Source organism: Centrocercus urophasianus, unplaced genomic scaffold (genome assembly GCF_019232065.1).
Source record: "Centrocercus urophasianus isolate 14NV4802_14NV808 unplaced genomic scaffold, USGS_Curo_1.0 seq_13, whole genome shotgun sequence".
NCBI classification, from domain to species: Eukaryota; Metazoa; Chordata; class Aves; order Galliformes; family Phasianidae; genus Centrocercus; species Centrocercus urophasianus.
This window is the reverse complement of record NW_024884475.1, coordinates 40,495,042-40,513,532: the sequence shown is the minus strand read 5'-3', so window position 1 is coordinate 40,513,532 and position 18,491 is coordinate 40,495,042. Positions and strand designations below refer to the sequence as shown.

Here is an 18,491-nt window from a genome sequence, read left to right as displayed (position 1 = left end):
GTTTTAACAGCTATAGAAAATGCAATCCAATATGCAATCACACAAAATAAAGCATTCACTGGACAGTAGTCCACATTTTTCAGACTTCTATGGCTTTATTTCCTTCCTATTATTAAATGAAACAAACATCATCCTTGTCCTTCAGATCTCATAGAGGAGGCTTCTAAATGCTTAACAAACATCAATGTTGCTTTTGCTAGAAGCAAGTGGCTTTAATGCTGTTAGCAGCAGCAAAAAACAGTTGCAAGAATCGCTACATTCTGACTATGCATAGTTGAATGAAAATTTCAGAAAAGGCACAAAACTAAGCAATGAGTTTGAAGTATAGTTATTAACAACTGCACACCCACAGAAAGATGTCCAAATATTTCTTTCGAGGAGAAAATTGATAATTCAGAGCTGGAAACGAATTACCCCTCACCCTGAAGTCCAATATATTAGAGTGAAAGATCAAAAAATCATACTATTCCACTCAGTCACTTTGCAAGAAATCAGATAATAAGATTTGTAAAGGATTTATCTTATCTAACTGAATAAATAAGTTAATAATAAAATCTAACCAAACCAGAGAAATGGTTAGAGACTACTCTGGTATTTTACTTCATGTAACTCCAAACTAATTTTAGATCACCTGAAATAACTGAGAGGCTGTTTTTAAACACTGCAAAATCTCTGAAATAGACAAAAGGGGAAAGAGAAGGATCATGGATTACATTGCCAGATGCGTGTCAGACTGTGGCTTTGCCAGAAAGTTATATTTAACTTAATCAATATTAAATATTAATAAACTTAATATTTAACACAACTTAATTATTGTCTCCACACAATTAATGACAAAAACATTGCGGAAGAATCATAGGACTATTTAAGATTGGAAAACACCTCTAAGATCATCCAATCCAACCATTAACCATTACTGTCCACTGAACCATATCCCTAAACACTAACCTCTACCTTCCTTCTAAGAAGAAACAAACAAAAAATTTTAACAAGAAAAAAATATCACAGTTGTGTTGAAATTCAAATCAAAACGAAAAGAGGAGGTTGAAATCTCACAGTAATAAAACCCAATACGAGTACATCACAGGATGAAAATATACCCTTTATCTTTGGCATGAACGTCTGCCCCATGGTGCAACAGATACTCCACCACTGACACGCGGTTATATCCTGCAGCAAAGTGCAGTGGTGTTGAATGGCGGCCTTCCAAATCTCTACAATTCACATTCTGAGGGCTGCAAAGTTGCTGTGAAAGGAAATCAAGACCTATTAAAAGACTGGAAAAAAAACAAACCCACCCCAAGCAAGAAAATCAGCAAAGCAAACAAAAACCCTACCCCTCATCAATCATCACAATGCAAAGTTTGGTTAATTTATTATTATATACCAATATTTTTGAAGTTAGATTTCAGGAAATTTTCCACAGAAGCAAAATCAAAAGTATAACTTATCTAAATTTATGTCTGAAAGTACTTTCTTAACAAACAGGACTTAAATGACAGAAGCAGTATGAAGACGATCCTAACACATTCAAAGGGCAAGCCTCTAAGTCATCGAGCACCAGGTTCAAGTCCATGTAAGTTTCTCCAGACAAGCTACCATTTCCAGCTCATGCTGTCTTCACAAATCTAGAAATATTGAGCTTAGCAGTCAAAGGAGTTGTTGGTACACAAAACTGCTGCCGGGTGTTAATATATATTAATGTTAATATATTGAAGCTCAAGCTGTGACCATGCAGGATGGTCAATCTGCAGCCTATTTTACCTGAAACGTCCTATGGTTGTATGAAAGCTAAGACCAAACCTTCCTGCGATGCCAGCATTTCATGGCATAACTGTTCATTTCAGAAAAGGACAGCTTAAAATGCTACATCTCACCTTCTAACACTTGTCTGCTTGCCTTCTGATTGAATCATGCCTTGTTAAAGAATATGGCTGTATATGAAACAACACATCTGATTCCAACAAAGATATGGCTGTGTGAAGGACTCAGAATGAACAACCACAAACTCAGAGAAACACCGCAGCACATCCCAATGTCCAGCTTTCTAGAAAAAATATTAAGAAATTGTCCTTCACATTTTTTATGACTTACCATCCACTGGACACTACTTCCACAAACCTTAGGTGTAGTGGCTTCCATAAGGATTGCACAGCAATAAAGTGAAAAATTAATATGAAAAGCTCAAATTTACCTTCACAGTTTCCAAGTCTCCAGCTTTGGATGCTTCTAACAACCGGTAATCCACATCAGATGTACGCACAGGTGTACTTTCTACATACAGAAAAATATGTTTCAGGGTTATTAATTACATTGTATCGTGCTCAATATTTTCCAAACTGGGAAAAATACATCTGCTAGCATTTGTAAAAATGCCATGGAATTGTGATGTTCAAATACAAAGAGCCTAAACAGCTGAGTAAAGAATCAATCAGACTGGGCTCTACAGCTGACATCACTCTGCCATTTCTGCCATTTCTGCCATTTCAAGGCTTTGCTAATTCCGCATATGGTAAGAATGACATTTCTATATTCAAGAAATCCGTGCGTTCTCTGAACTGGATTCTAACTCTCGCTGAAGTTCCAAAGCAAACTGAATGAGGCCCCAGTGTACACTTAAGAGTTAAATGTGCTCATTTCAGCATGAGTTACAACCTAAGGCTGTGTGAGGTTTCAGCTCACCTTCAAGTTTTTTACTTTCCCCACAACAGCACTGCCACCTCAGCATCCTGAGGATGAGATGAGACTTAGTACTACACTGGATTCAAAGCTTCATTCCTCAGCTTTACTTTAATCTCCTTTCTGGACTCCTATCCTTGTCTTCACAAGACAGTCAAGATCAGAAACAATCTAATTACTGGAAGAAAGAGAAATCTGAATTCCGCAAGTGTACCAAAGGACTGTGTGAAGCAAAGAAACAAATCTCACTCATTAAAAGAAGCAGAACTAGCAGAATTTTCTAATAATTTTTTGGAAAAAGAAGAAGATCTCTCGATGAGCTTTCTTACAGCTCTAACTCAATCTTACAAGAACGAATACATTGTAATTTTGTAAATAATTTCAGCATTTGCTTGTTAGCTTTGAATAACACAGAAAATGTCAACACTAAGCTACTGGGGCCAAAAACTTTTAATATGCTTTTTTAAGCTTTTGAATATTTCAGTCTTGAATAGCTTTACAGTTGTAAGAGAAAAGCTGCAGTCTTCCCAATGAAAAGATGTACAGTATAACACCTGAAGCAAGGTTTCATAGAGTAGACACTGTGAAAGTGAGTTTATAATTCAAACTGAAGTGAATATTTCCTGAATACTTCTAACTTTACAATTTAAAAATCATCACAGGATGTGTTCACTTTTTAAAATTTATCTCTATCATTCTTCCCCTTCCATACATATACACGGTCACGTGCACAATTTAATCAGGTAACACTATCCAAACAGCAAACTACATCTCAAGTAGTGAACACTTTAAAGTGCTGAAGGAAGTGAAGCTCCCAGGTACATCAATCTGCCTTCTTAAGACTAAACGCAAATCCCACTGAAAGGTAATTGCTCTTTAGTAGCTACTGTTACAATTATTCTTCCTACTCTAACACATTAAAAAATGACATGGATAAAATGATGCATATGCTCAAAACTTTGTTATCTAAGCAGTATCCAAAGCACTTTTACAGTAAAATCCTTCCCTATTGGACAAGCAATAGATTGAAATGGTTATTAACTATCAATATTTTTCCGTTTGTGAACTCCAATCTCAGGTGAGTAACAGCAGTGCTTTTTTCAATTCTTGTTTTGCATGGAATCTCTGAATTGAGCAGCTATGGGTTTCTGTTTCCTAAAGAAATACCATACAGAACATACTGCAGATGTGTGTGCAGATGGCAGAAGGGAGGAATGAGCAAACTACACTAAGTCTCTTGCACTGAAAAAGAAATAAGATCCACAACAGTAAAAGATAGGGAGAAGCCAAAGTTCAAATACACAAGTTTTTATTTTTACCTACCACTTAGAATCTGTTGCACTGCTTCATTTCCTATCTGTGCAGCTGTGAATCCTTGTAAAGAGATGATGGAGGGATCAGAGCCATAATTCAGCAGGAGTCGGCAGGTTTGCAAGTGACCTGCTAAAGCAGCCCTGTGTAATGCTGTTTGACCAAGTGTGTCCAGTGCGTTCATCTGAAAAATCAGCAGCAATGTAAAACAACATTTTTAGAATTAAAAGCCTGCATCTGTCCCTGCCCTTAATAGGAAGAGCAATATCAAGAAACTCCTGGCATACAAGTTCATCAATCCATCCTTCTATGAGGCAACTAAACAAAACCAAACGATAAAATATACATTCCAGTGTAAAAATCATTTACTACAGATGCTTTCTTGTCTTTAAAAAAAGGTAGATTACTTGCATGCATGGTTATCATAAAATACAGATCCCCAAAACCATACCTGAAATAACAATCAAGTTTTTGAAAATTTAACAAAGTGTATTTGCAAAAAGAAAAAACAACAACAACAAACAAAATTATTATTAGTATAGAAAGAGGTAAATAATTAACAATTCAACTAAACTACCATACTTCATCTTCTGAAGAGGAATTAACATGACTCACAGTCAATAATTACAGTAAAGATGTCATATTAAGAACACTATGGGAGAAGGAGGAAGGGAAGAAGCCAGATACAAAGATACAAAATCCTCGTTTTTTGTAATTTTACAGAAATATTAAAGTAGATGTAAATCTATTCAACACAAGACTGCATAAGAAGGCAAAAATCAAGCAAAATGATGAAAAGGTATTGCTTTCAAAGAGTGTGATATAATGGAAACCTGTCTGTGAAGATCTAACAGAAAATCTGAACCACCGGAAGCATTGCCATGGGCTCACTATCAGAGAAAGGAAGAGAATAATAAAAAGCTCTAAAAAGAGGAGAAAAAAAACTATAGAAAATAAGTTTTCAAGAAGATACTTCGTACCTAGCAACCATTCATGACAAACTTTGAATGCAGATGTACAACAGCTTTTTTTTTTTTAAATCACTATGAAATATATAACTACTAAGTGTTCTCTACAACTAACTCAGAATCTGCTATCTATTTCAAAGCCTATGGACAGTAGGCTGTGAACTGCATGTTACTGTAAAAACCAGCCTTTTTACATTACTAAAATCTTTGTGGTGGCAGCAAAGGTTTTGCTAGGTTGTCTCACCAAAAACACAGCCTTCAAGCCCTATCACTTTTCTTTCCATGAAAACCAGTGAAAAATATTTTGGTTCAGACTAAAATTTGATTCAGAGTGAAGTAACTACCCAGCAAGTATCTATTACTTGAGAGGGTTAAAAAATATACAAGTATCTGCAGTACAACAACATGAACACACCAGAAAGAATAACATAAGATAGACAGTTTTGACATTGTTTAATAGCCTTTTACATCTCTAACAATTCCACAGGCTGGTAAAGCAGGAATTTCTCACATCACAAACCTCTCTCCTAGGAAGATGTACAGAAGAACAGCTCTGCTTTCTTCTAACCATGCTCAGCTGATGACTCTCTCATGGGATTATCCTAAAAGTTTTGTTTTAAATGAAATCTTACTGCCTTCATAAATATTAACTAGATGCTGAATGTCCCAAATCCATAACTTTGTTCTGGTGATGACCCTCATCTGTTTCAGGACATCAGATACGTTTTACTACAGATAAGGACACAGACAGGAGCACAAGTCTCAAGCTACGCACAGTTAGTAGCAAAGACAGAACTAAGAGGCTTGTGGATTCCAGAAGTAGATGGTAATACTGTGCTAGCCAGGAAAGACAATCATAGTTAGCATTTTCTGTAACACTGGATTCCCATATTCAATACTCCTGTACGGAACAAACTGTGGAAGAACAGCAGCAAGGCATCCACACTGCACAAATTGACAGCAACTGTGACCTGGAAAAAATGCTAACATTCACTTGAAAGGAACACTGGCAAAGTCATCATATCCACCATATCACATGTCTTATGCAGGTCTCCTTTCACCTCCATATAACTATCTTTGTCAACAATCAACTCTTGTGGCAGAACTGTAGCCTCCTGAAGACACGCATGCCCACTTCTGGGACAGAAAGGGCTGCAGCTGACCAAGAGGAATGCATACACCAAAGGAAACTATTCTTCCACGAATTGAGAATTATTTTACAGGGCAATTTTAAAGGGAATGTGTTCACTGTGAAACAGCTGCTCTCACCAATCACCCAGCATATGTCTAAAACAAACCCAAAAGAAACTCAAGAATGTATTTCACTAAGGTTGAAGGCATCAGAATTTATTTCAAAATGAAGAATCTGACAATCAAGAGATGCCACTGTAAATGTGTAATTCCTGAAATAAATACAAATAGAGGTTAATCTCTCAAAAATCAAACCTAGTAAAATACATATCTGGGTTAGCCACTCTTCAATATCAAGTCTAAAAACCTAACATATTCTGTGAAATTCAAAGCTGAAATTTAAGCTCTATTTGACAAAATGTAAAATATTCAAGCTGTACTGTCTTATTTGTTTGCCAAGAAGATAAATAGTTCTAGTTGCCCTAAACAAACTAAAAGCATTCAACTGATCCTCCTTTTAAGTAATTCGGAATGAGTAGGTAGTAGTTCTTAATTACTATATCTCCTTGCAGATTTGTCAGTGAAAGTGACTGATTGGACAGCTTTTATTTCACATCATACTGTCTCTGAACCTGCCTTCTTCACTATTTAATATGCATACGGTCACTCCATCGCTCGAATGGCAACATGAAAGTGGAATGCTGTTATCAAATGAAAAGCAATTTCAAGTAAGACTTCTCATGGAAAGATATCATTGTGCACAGAATATCCCATATGCAACTCCTTCTGTTATTTCATTTTTCTCATTCTACTTATATATTTGTTCAATAAATCAGTGTCTGATGATAGGAAACCATTTTCAAGAGACTTTTCCTCCCTGAACTATAGTGACTCAGAGCATCATCCAGAGAGCTACTCAATATTTCTTTTGCTGTCAAGCAGTTGTTGCAGCTCAGCAGCAGTTCAGGAGCCTTTTCTGCAAGACATCATAAGCGTATCAGCTTTCCTTTGCTATCAAATGCCCTAAAACCTTTCACATTCCTTGACACTACAAGCAGCACAAAACACAACAGCTTCCAAGCTGCAGTTTTCTATGAGGTCTTTCTAAAAGATACAAATTCTAAGAATCTGGGATGGAACCCATGCTCAGACTGCACAGCACCCTTCCCTGCAATGGAAGAGTTCTAACTGCTCTTCTTCTGCATTTAATTTGAAGACAATTCGTAATCTATTCCTTTTTATTTTTTCTCCCCTTTGTGTAGCATTATAAATTGGTGTGAATCTATGTCAAGGGGAGAAAAGGAAAAAGGTCCAGTTTCACACTGAAAGCTCGTGAACAACCTAGACATCTGTTATACAGATGTCCATTTTGCATAAAAGCTTAATATTAGTGTTGTTATGCTAGGTTACCTAATGAGTAAGAAAAGATGAACTACACAAAAGACCACACAGTTAGTTTTTTGTGTTGTTAGCCATCATGATCCAAAACGTACTCCATTTCTGACAGCAAATTTATTTTTCCAGTGCTTACTATTCCCCGTAATAAGCACGTGTCTACCTAAAATCTGGAAAGCTAATCATGGAATTGTTTATGTTGGAAAAGACCCTTAAGATCAAGTGCACTTGAAGTAACACTACCAAGTCCATCACTAAACCACATCCCTAAGCATCACGTCCACAAATGTATTCTGCATCCAAGTTACTCAAAAGCATTTTGAGTCTGTCGCGTGCAACTTCTGCAAGCTCAATAAGCTAATGAAAGCATAGGCACTGAACTCAGAATGGACATTGTGTGGGGTATACCAGACTAATGTGCAAGTGATGTGAGAGACTTGTGTCCACAGTAAGGGCTAGCAAGGCATCAAAATAACATGATTTCGTGGGTATAAGTTGACTCCTGCAATAGTAGTGTTCTCAAATATTTCCACAAAATAAATCTAGATCAAGTGCATGTTGTTCAAATGGTCCTTCACTTTTTATCGGTCTGACAAACTTCAAAAATCAAGTTAACATGATAAAAAAATAATCAGGATAATTAAATTCAGTTCTAGTTCATCAGCATTTTCTTGTTCATTCCAAACAAACTCCCTAAAACAGTCTTTATTATGTTCTGTCTCACTTCCCAGAACAAAAGAGCATCTTCAAACACACGTATTTCACATTACCTCACTTCTGCTGTCTGACACAGCAACTCTTCAGCAAAACAAGAGGATTTCTTCTACATTCCTGAAGCAACCTCAAATGATTCTCAAACCACAAAGCTTTACATGACTTTGCCTCCTAAGTCCACTGCTGGATGCTTTTCTGTGAATCAGTTCTATTTGCCTTTTGGTACCATATTTCAAGAGAAAAGTTCTGCTCTAATTATTCACCTTTTTCAAATTGTTAGTCTCTAAGTACTGTTTTCCGAAAGTATTTTTAAGGCAGCTCATCTAGTATCCTCCCTTTGACAGTATAAATGATTTCAAATTAAAGCAAATATGATAAGCCTCAACCATTTACAGTTCAGTGAGCACTTGTTACAGGATCAAACAAGAAACTCCTATGAAAATATGAAAAAATAAACATTGGTTGAAGAACTGTAAGTACTGAAAGGGGAAAGCCTTTTCAGTGACTGGCTGCACAATAATTTTATTTAATATTTTCATTAATGATCTTGGCACAGAACTGTGCTGCAGAGCATGAACACAAACACATAATAAAAAAAAATCAAGATTCTCTGTGTGTTGTAAGACCACAGGCAGGATCTGTGCACTGCTGTGTCACATACATTAAAAAGGCAAACAATCCCAGTTTGTGCTGGGTATTTACACTGGAGATACGGAAGTGTCATCACACATGGTAGCAGGAAAGCAAATTCCATTTTTGCTGCCTGAGCTACAAGATTCACTCTGGTGCTAGTGATGAGAAGAGTTATAAGGATGATAATGACCATTCTCTTATGAAGGGAAGATCAAGAGTTGAGAGCATAACCCATCTGGGAACTTCACAGAGCTTCACAAACGTTAATGATCTATCTTCTGTTAAGAACCGTGACTGCATTTTACAGCTAAGCAACTTAGGACACAGAAAGAGAGACCGGATCCAGTGCAGTATGGAAGCAACGTGTAACTTTAATTAGGAGTAGGCACCTGTCAAGTGTTTAAGTGCTCTGCTGATCACAAATGTGAATGGATTTACTGAGAATAACATAGGAAACACATAACACAATAGTAGGAAAGAATTAGTTTCAGGGCTAATAACTACACTTGTATTTGCATACTGTCAATTGAAAAAAAAAAAGCCAACACAGAAGAACAAAAAAACACAGGAAAATACCACTCAGAGCAATTCTTTAAATAACTGTAAATCCTTCATCAAGATCACTCAGTCCTCTACTGAATCAACTGAAACTCAAAGATTAATTCTGAAATACTTCTGAAAGATGCAAGAAAACAAACTAAATAAAGAACTCTGTACTTTCCTCTGCCTTTATCTAATAACTTGCTGCACATACTCTTCAACATAGGCTCACAAATTACATTGTTAAGCATCAGTCAAGGGCTAAATGGGATGCCAGAAGAATCAAGAAAGGCAGAAGGAAGCAAGTGCTAAATAATGACTGGCATAAGACTACCACATCTAGCATTAGCAAACTCCTGTATTTGATATTTTCAAGCTGTCAAGAGAAGGCAACAAAAGTCAACTACATGAGCACATTTATTACAACTGAACAATGAGATTCATTAAAAATGAGTTAAATGAACTCCTAAATCCTGTATTAAGTTATTTGGAGAAAAGACTTAGTTTCCACATGGGATTCCTGAACATGCTGTACTGATTTAAGATAAACATCGTTCAAGACTGACATGAGAAGCACAAGACATACAGAATAAAAGGCAACAGCTATAATGCAAACTAACATTGTATTTAACTGATACAATCTCCCCTCTTGCCTTCTCCCATAAAATATATTTGGACATATTTACCTTTGCTCCATGCTTATGCAGAACTTCCATGACATCATTATGAGCTTTCTCGGCCGCTACATGCAAAGGTGTCATGAAACTAGACCAAGAAAGAGATATTATTTTTACCCTCCTATGACAGAGTCCTTTGAAAAAGTAAAAATTTCAGAAACGTACTCTTTGTTTTTCTCATTAACGTTGGCTCCTTTCCTGAGCAGCAGTTCTGTAACTTGCTTCCGCTTGGGATGCACAGCGGCCACAGCACAGTGCTGCAAAGAAGTAAATATAAAGCACTATTTCAACAACACAGATGGCAGAAAACTTTGAGATGCATCATTTCGTGTCCTAATTATTCTGCTAAACATCAGGCTACACAATTTACGAACAAAATTTGTGGTATCTCTGCCTGAACAAGTAACATACTGAGCCTTTTCTCCTGCTATGAGAAAGACGCAGGTTTCATGTAGTACCTATCAAGTCTAGCAAAACAACTGACCAACAACAGAACATTCTTACGGGGAAAAACGCAGAAGAAAGTGAAAACAGGTGAGCCCTGGCCAGAAGGTTTCTATGATCCAATAGGAAAAAAGAAAAACGTGGTAAAAATCATATAGTATTATTTCTATAATTGAGATTTATTTTTAAAATACAAAGGGTTTGATGGCAAATCCTCAATCTCAGATGATGAATAAATGTTCATAATGTAGAAATAATATCTCAAGTAGCACCACCACCACATTTATCACAAAATAAATGGATTGTCCTTGTAATCTTACCAGAGCAGTCTCATGTGACTGTGGCTGCTTAAAATTGATGATCTCCAAAGCAAGCGTTTTTTTTACTTTGGCTAAATCCGCCTCTCTAGCTGCTTGCAGTAAAGAATGTCCTTTGAATTCATCTGTTGGAGAAAGTGATGCATTTAACATTCAGCACATCACCTTTACAGGTATTACTCAAAAAAGGCAGCCAGAACATATTAGGATGCAGCAGGAGTATTTCTGCGCATCTTCGTATGGTGGCTGTCCTGGGATACAGAACGGAAAGAGAACGTGGCTTACTGAAACCACAGTGAATTCTGAAGAAGGACAGAGATTCCCTGAATAAAAAGCTTATAATTTTTCTCCCTCTTTTTCTTCAACCATTAGATATTAAAGGCATATATAGATCAGTTCAGTTGTCACATGTGCAAATGAGCATACAGCTCCTACATGGCTCTGCAGAGAGAAAGCGTTATAGCTGCTTTTTCAAAACTTCACTGTTATTTATAGCTATAAATAATTCATCATAAAGCCTTAAAGTATCAGTTAAATAAAACTGTTCAACTACTCGTCTTAAAGAAAGCTACACCAGCTTTGAAGCCAATCTGCCCCAAAGATTTTGAATGCAGTCATATCCTTGTAAGTGCACGTAGGTAACTACTTTTTTTTTTTAACTTATTTTTTTAGGTCACAATTTTTTCTGTTCAGCAACTGGCTTGTTTAAGTTGAAAATTATTTTTAAGAAGGATGAAAAGCATTTCTCTTCAAATATACAAATAAGAGGCAGGCTAACAACAATGAGGTCTGAACCTGGGAATGAGAAACAAAAAGCTTAGTCATCTCAGTGTAAATATTAGTTTTGCGTATATATTTCTTTTCATAAGCAGGCTTGAAATGCCTAACTTGCTAAGCAGGGCTTTCTTCTCCCAGTCATCTTGACATCCAGTGCATGTGCGGTTATAAAAAAGTTTTCATTTCAAATAGAATTCAAATTTCTTTCTAGAGACAGCATTACACAAAGTACAGCTAAAAAGAAGCCCTGAAATAATTAATGTATTATATATATATATTCTTTGGAATGAAACCAAAGAATTCAAGAATATACTAAGCATGTTATTGTGGGTATGCAAAATAGCTTGTTCCATCAGAAAGATAGAAAATTTACCATAAAGTTCAGATTTTTGTACACATTTCAGTGGTTACTGATGGATATGAATCTTTCCCTAGCCCCCTCTAATATCTATAAATACAAAAGTACAACAGAGTTTAAGTAGATGTAAATTTCTGCTTGTTAGTTTAAGCGACTGGTAAATCAACCTGCTTCAAAGTCAGAAGCATCACCTCCCAAGCCAGTCCAGAACAGAGAGATCAGAAGTAGCTGAAAGACATTAACCCCAACATCTTTCCCCCTTTAGGAAAGCACATTTTTTGCATTACCAGGCAAAGAACAGTGACAGACAGCAACCTGACAAGCTGTGACTTTGAGTCATGCAGGATCACATTCTTAGCGTATCAGGGGGCTCCTGCTATACTCAAAAGGTGACAGAAAATCAAAAGCTTACAAGTGAAACAATATAAAACTGAGTTCATAATGTACTTCTCAAGGTCTTTTTTGTAACTCCATAATGTCTTGTTTCACTTGTCTCACTTTCACCGCTTATAATGACGATAAAACAAATTGCCAAAAGAGGGCAAATGAAGGTACACAAATTCAGATGAAAGGTGAAGCATATTATACAAACAGCATGAGGATTGCAAAGACTACAAAAGAAGCTGCTGGAATGTCTCCCTATTCAAGCCTGCATAGCAAAGCTATATACCTTCTGGAAGTTACTCTGAGCGTTCATAGATCCAACATAGAGATTCCTATGTGGCTTGATGAGACTTTAAGTATAAAAATCACCAGTGGACACTTATTCAGCACTATCTTCTGGCCTTAAACGTTAAGTGTGGAAAAAAACCCACCAGACATTAAAGAAACATGGCATATTAGAGGTATCTACTTCAAAACAATAAACGCATCTACCATTTATTTGCTGCTTTGCATCTATCTGTGATTTATGAAGCAGTTGCTTTGAAAGAAAAGCACCCCTTTACACCCACCAAGAACTGCTTCAAATCTGAACACACTTACAGGTCAGCCTCTCCCTCAGCTCAGGTGTCGGAGCCATATCCACCGCGCTCTTTCCGTGGCAGTTGACTAATGTGGGATCTGCACCGTGACTCAGCAAGAGGGAGCAGACTTCTACACGGTTCTTGGAAGCAGCCTCGTGCAAGGGAGTAAATTGCCAGAGGTCCATTGCATTAACGCATGCGCCATGCTAGTGCAGGAAAGAAAGCCTTTTGTTAGTAGGAAGTCATCTTCAACTACTAAAAGTGCACGTTTTCATTATAAACACTAGTTCCATTCTTTCACATATGAACACACAAAATGAATTATAGAAATCTGTGCGTACAAAAGCATGATGAATCCTGAAAAAAAAAAAAAGGAATTTTTGTATTTTTTTTTCTAGAATAGCAGATTTTTTTTTTTTAATTCAGATTACTTAAACTCTACAATCTCTCTAAATAAATCAGGTAGAGAAAAACCACAGCTGTGAAGTCGCATGCTTTCAAAATTACAGGATGCTTGAAACCCAATAAGGAAGAGATCTTCCTTTTCAAATGTGGCATGAGCAATTCAAACACATCTAAATTTACAATAATCACTTTCTGTCCTCCTGCTTACCTTAAGTAGTAGCTCTGTAACTTCATAGTGTCCATATGAACATGCGTTATGAAGAGGCACAAGACCACTGTATGAAAGAAGGCAAATGACAAATTTATTCAAGTGGCATTTTTGAAGAAAGTACTATTTAATCCTTAGTGAGAGATCAACTGAAATCAAATTACACCTAAACATTAAGATATTTAAAAATTAAGATTGACAAATAACTGAAAATACCTGAAGTTCTCAAAAAATACGTTATTTACAAGTTGCATTAAAGCATTTTTTTTTTTTTTTAATTTGCAAGCGACGGATATTTAATCTACCAGTAAGATTAGCATAAATTGTCTTCAAAATTATCTTTCATGAAGCTAAGCGGAGGGGGGAAACCCATTCCACATTAAATTTGCTTAGGAGAAGTCAACATTCTGTTCTAGCCTAAACATGCATTCCTGCTTATACAAAATGCCATATGAAAGGCAGAACTCATCAGATAATGCTAGTGCAACTCCTGGGAATATTCTGACAATGTACAGATATCCACACTCAGCAGACTGAAATGCTGCTCCCAACTGTGGAATTACTTCATTTTACTGCATTTTTCACAGTCTTACCTATTTATCCCTGCAAGAGACTTATAAGAAGGTCCATGTGTTTTCTGTACAGCTATACTATTGGAGCCATACTTAAAAATAACACTAGTGAAATAAATGAAAGTGATCTAGCTACAAGCACAAGATATGTAATAAAAAGAAAGCCATGCACTGGAAGGGAGATGCACAGAGGACAGTTATTACAGAAAACCAGAAGAGTTTAATTCAAGCCAAGCAAGCTAAGCTAGTTATGGCTCAACAAATCAGAATGCATAATACACTGAAAACAACAATTAAACCTTCACCATTTATGAAAAATAGCAAGTGTTTCCCAGAATTGCAGTTAGCAAAAAGAGCACTGGAAAAGCAAGCACTAGACTAGCTTGCTTACTTACAAATTATTTATTAACATGAAACAGTGGAAACCAACCTAACGACAAACAAACAAAACCCACCACCCCTCCCCAAACACTGCAATCACATGGTGTCACTAAAACAAAAAAAGAGAGGGAACTCACAGGGCTGTTAAACATATCTTAGCGTATTTGAATTGTTTAAAGGTATGTGCAACTGTTTTCTTTCCCTTTCTTATCCTCTTCTCAAGCTCAAGTTAATTACTTTTCACATGGCAATACTTTTCAAGTAGATCATTCCAGCCTCATTAAACCATCTATGTGGGAACGTTGTACAAAGTTGCACTCAAATTTCTGAATGGTGGGAAATACCTAAACTTGCTTAAAAATGTCTGGATCTACCAACAGGTATTACATGCATCTTTAGTGCTTTTGTGGCATACATAATGTGTCATGACGCATTCTAAGACAATTTTAATCAAAGCCATTAAGGGTAAATGCATAGATAAAGTGCTACAATAATTAACCTTCAAGAGCTTAAGTATGCTTAGGACTACTTTGGGGAGTTAATTTAAAGTCTTCTTTAATAGTAGGCTGGCTCAAGCCTGCTGATAGCTGGAGAGAACACTCATTAACAGCCCTACAAGCCCCAAATACGAAACATATGCCTGAAGTCTGTTTTCTGCTCTTAGGACTAAGCTTTCTTAGTCCTATCTGACCATTGTGAAAATTCACCTCATATTTTAGAATCAAATAGCTAACAATGTACCATATGTAGCTCCAGATTTCTGACCGCTGCATAATTTTTCTTGTAATTTACTTCATTAGAGTCCTCACTGCAAAAAGGGAAGTTTAGGTTCTAGTACATCTTGCTTTTTGCTTGCAGTGTTACTCAAGGTAGATCTCTAAGAACCTGTTGTTCTGAGTCCATGGGTATCACTGATGTGATTTGGAATTACATCCACATGTATATCACATGTATATATGCAATAAGACATAAAGAAGTCTAAATTATGGAGAAATTTTTCAATGCACTTTTTTTTTTTCCACTGAGCTCATGCATCCTCTCCCTGCTACTGTTGCCAAAATTAGGATACCAGTCCATGACACCACAGAAAAGTCTTTGCAGGGATGCAAGGAAAAATGTCTTGAAAAAATTAAAGGTGTAATAGGAAACTTTAAAAGGAAGGCAGGCAAACCTATTCTATTATTTGAGAGTAAAAAAAGATTATTTATCATGAAACACACACTTTTAAAGCAAACATCACATTCTCAGCCAAGTATCTGAGATTATGTTTCAACATTAAGCAGAGAAATAACTTGTCACCTTGGTTAATAGCAAACCACTGCTGCAAATGGATTATAAATGAAGTCACTTTACATACCCTTTGTCCTTTGCGTGAACATCTGCACCATGCTGAAGCAGAAGTTGGACTATTCGTACTCTGTTATAGCCTGCTGCTAGATGTAAAGGAGTGGACTGTAAAATAAGACAGAACAAGGTGAAGAACGGGAGCCACAGAGTTCTGTGCCTCATTTCCTAATATTAAAGTACTCTGTTTCCCTTACATATTGGATCAGGCTAAGTTGCACTTTTCTTCTGTCATCGGCCAAGTCAACAAATACATAACACGTATACGCCCTGCCTGTTGTCAAACCAAATCCATGTTCCTGGAGGTGGGAAGAATCTACATCTCTCTAATTTTAAATAATGGTCCAATGTCTTCTTTGTTGTGCTTTTATTTTGTTATTAATGCTAGAATTTTGTTTTATTTTTAAATGCCATAATTAAGTTGGTGTTTTTTAAAGCTTCATGAGCAAATTTACTCAGTTCAAGCTTTAGATTGTGAAACTGCTTACATGTGGTCTTCCTGCAGTAAGTGTTCAAGAATTGGACTGCAGAACAAAATTATCCCATTGCAGGAGTGTTTATATTCAGCTCTGCACCAAACAAGTTGCAGCATCTTGCCAGTGTACTATGCTAAGACAGAGAGCAAACTGTACGCAGTTCGCAGTTTTCTGCAGAATACACATCTTCAGTATTAATGCAACTTAGAGCATAATAACAGAATAACAGTAACATCCTTCTCCACAGTTAATTACTAACAATTGATAATGAAAGCTTTTTAAGTCGACAATAATAATTTCCAATGTTCTATTATTTTAAGTTTTCATTATGAAACAAGTTTTGTGTGCAGACTTAGTCTTAAGGAACTAATCACTTGCATGAGCGGGTGATGCTGTTGCTGTTTGCTCCTTCCCAAAGTTGAGAAGCAGACAAGTTTAAAGGGATTTTTCTTACTATTCATTTTGCAGTACATAATAAAACAATGCACTCCTATTTGATTAAAACCCTATGCTTAAATCAGCCCGAACACACAAAGACATATCTCACATTATTAAGCCAAGTATAGATTTACTGTAGGTACTAAAACATCATTATATAGTCTTACAGGTGAGATATCACATTCTCACTGTTACAGAGATGAAAACAAATCCAGACAAATGGTCTCATCTGTGGGAAGCAGCAGCAAGCACTATATATTCATAAATGAAAGGGATTTCCAGGAATTAACATGCATTTCGCATGACCATGCTTTGGAGCAGTCTGAATGTTTTAACTTGCTACTTTGCTTCAGAAAGAGCATCTAGTTGGACATATACCAAGTGTCCTGTATGCCAGAGTGATGACACAGCTTCTACTGTCAGCAATGACAGAACAGGGTGTCTCTAAGAAACACTTTGAGATAACTCAGTCTAGAAAGCAGTTATGCAAACTTCTATAATACTTAACTTCAGAATCATCTGTGCTATTTTCTACACACACTCAAAATGACTATCTCTAACATTTCTGACCTGAAGATCCTTAAAGTGTCTCCACAGTACAAAAAGCCACCTCCAAAACTAATGAAGTCTGTAGCTGTTTGGCTTTTCAAGTTGTTAGGATCGTTTACTCTGTTCTAGAAAGGTTTCTACTACTGAACTAACAGTCTGGAATGATCTAGAAGGTATTAAATTCTTTCACATCTGCTGCCATTACAAAATAGTTGGTTCCTGCATATCATAAACACTAATGAAAGTGTGAGTAAAACGTATGCCATTGTTAACGTTACAAAAATATCCCATGCACTGTTTAGTCTGACAATGGCTTTGGTTGTCACACGAAGCAAAGCAACGATATCCCACATCCCCGCCTTTCAGGAATGTGTGCTACTTCCTTTTCTTCCTTAGCAAGATCCTACAGACACCAGAGATCCATGAACAAACCATGCCTTCCCCAAAACAACAGGAGTTACTGAGCTGCAGCCAACAACCTTGGCTTGCTTGCTATCTGGCAAGAGGCTTAATAATAAGAATCCCCAGAGGGCATTTACCTTTAAGACTCACATTCACAATTACCAAACCAATCACATTCTCTTACATTCTAGTGTAATTAAGAAGAGTACAACTCCACTTTTATTAAGTAAAGTAGACTCTCATGTAATATGCTCACATTATTTTAAAGTTTTATGGCATCTGTAATTGAGTCAAAACAGGTACTGTGCATTTCAAGTAAGATCCCTGCACACAAGATAGCAATCACTGTCAGCTTGCATTGCTGCAATTTATACTCAAGCCATTTCTTGCCTGCGGTCTTTTTGAAAATGTATTGCCTGGGAATACGAGAAAAGCAATTTTAGATTTAAACAATGTATGTACAACAACCTGATATAATTCCCATCGAGCCTTAAATGCTTTTCACACTGCTTTCTTACCAACAGCTGGCTTGATGAGCTGCTCAAAGTCAGCTGCCTCTTGTCTTGCTGTCCCCTGCCCACCTGCATCAAATCAAAGGAGGCACCAAGGAATTGCCAAATCTGCAGGCTGCTGAGCAACTACCTTCACTAAAATCAGAAAATCAGTTTCAACAAATAAGCCACAGGCAACACGGTAATGCTGGCTCCAAGCACCACCAGCTTCCCTGCCTATCTTGCAAAAGAGTTTTCAGTAGCTTTCAGATGGTAACATGTCCCCCAGCCTCAGAGCAAAGCTGCATTTTCAGGT

The 18,491-nt window shown here is 36.7% G+C and overlaps 1 protein-coding gene across 1 annotated transcript in view; it reads right to left on the bottom strand.

Annotated features, from left to right (window-relative positions):
• TNKS (tankyrase) overlaps positions 1–18,491 on the bottom strand; it is a 106,267-nt gene that overhangs the window by 21,479 nt on the left and 66,297 nt on the right. The window contains exons 7-15 of the mRNA XM_042812459.1: positions 15,833–15,927; positions 13,523–13,589; positions 12,929–13,115; positions 10,813–10,934; positions 10,214–10,305; positions 10,058–10,136; positions 4,003–4,174; positions 2,195–2,274; positions 1,101–1,246 (exon numbers count right to left, since the gene is read on the bottom strand). Of these exons, the coding sequence (XP_042668393.1) occupies positions 1,101–1,246; positions 2,195–2,274; positions 4,003–4,174; positions 10,058–10,136; positions 10,214–10,305; positions 10,813–10,934; positions 12,929–13,115; positions 13,523–13,589; positions 15,833–15,927 (1,040 nt within the window). The remainder of the gene's footprint in view (positions 1–1,100; positions 1,247–2,194; positions 2,275–4,002; positions 4,175–10,057; positions 10,137–10,213; positions 10,306–10,812; positions 10,935–12,928; positions 13,116–13,522; positions 13,590–15,832; positions 15,928–18,491) is intronic.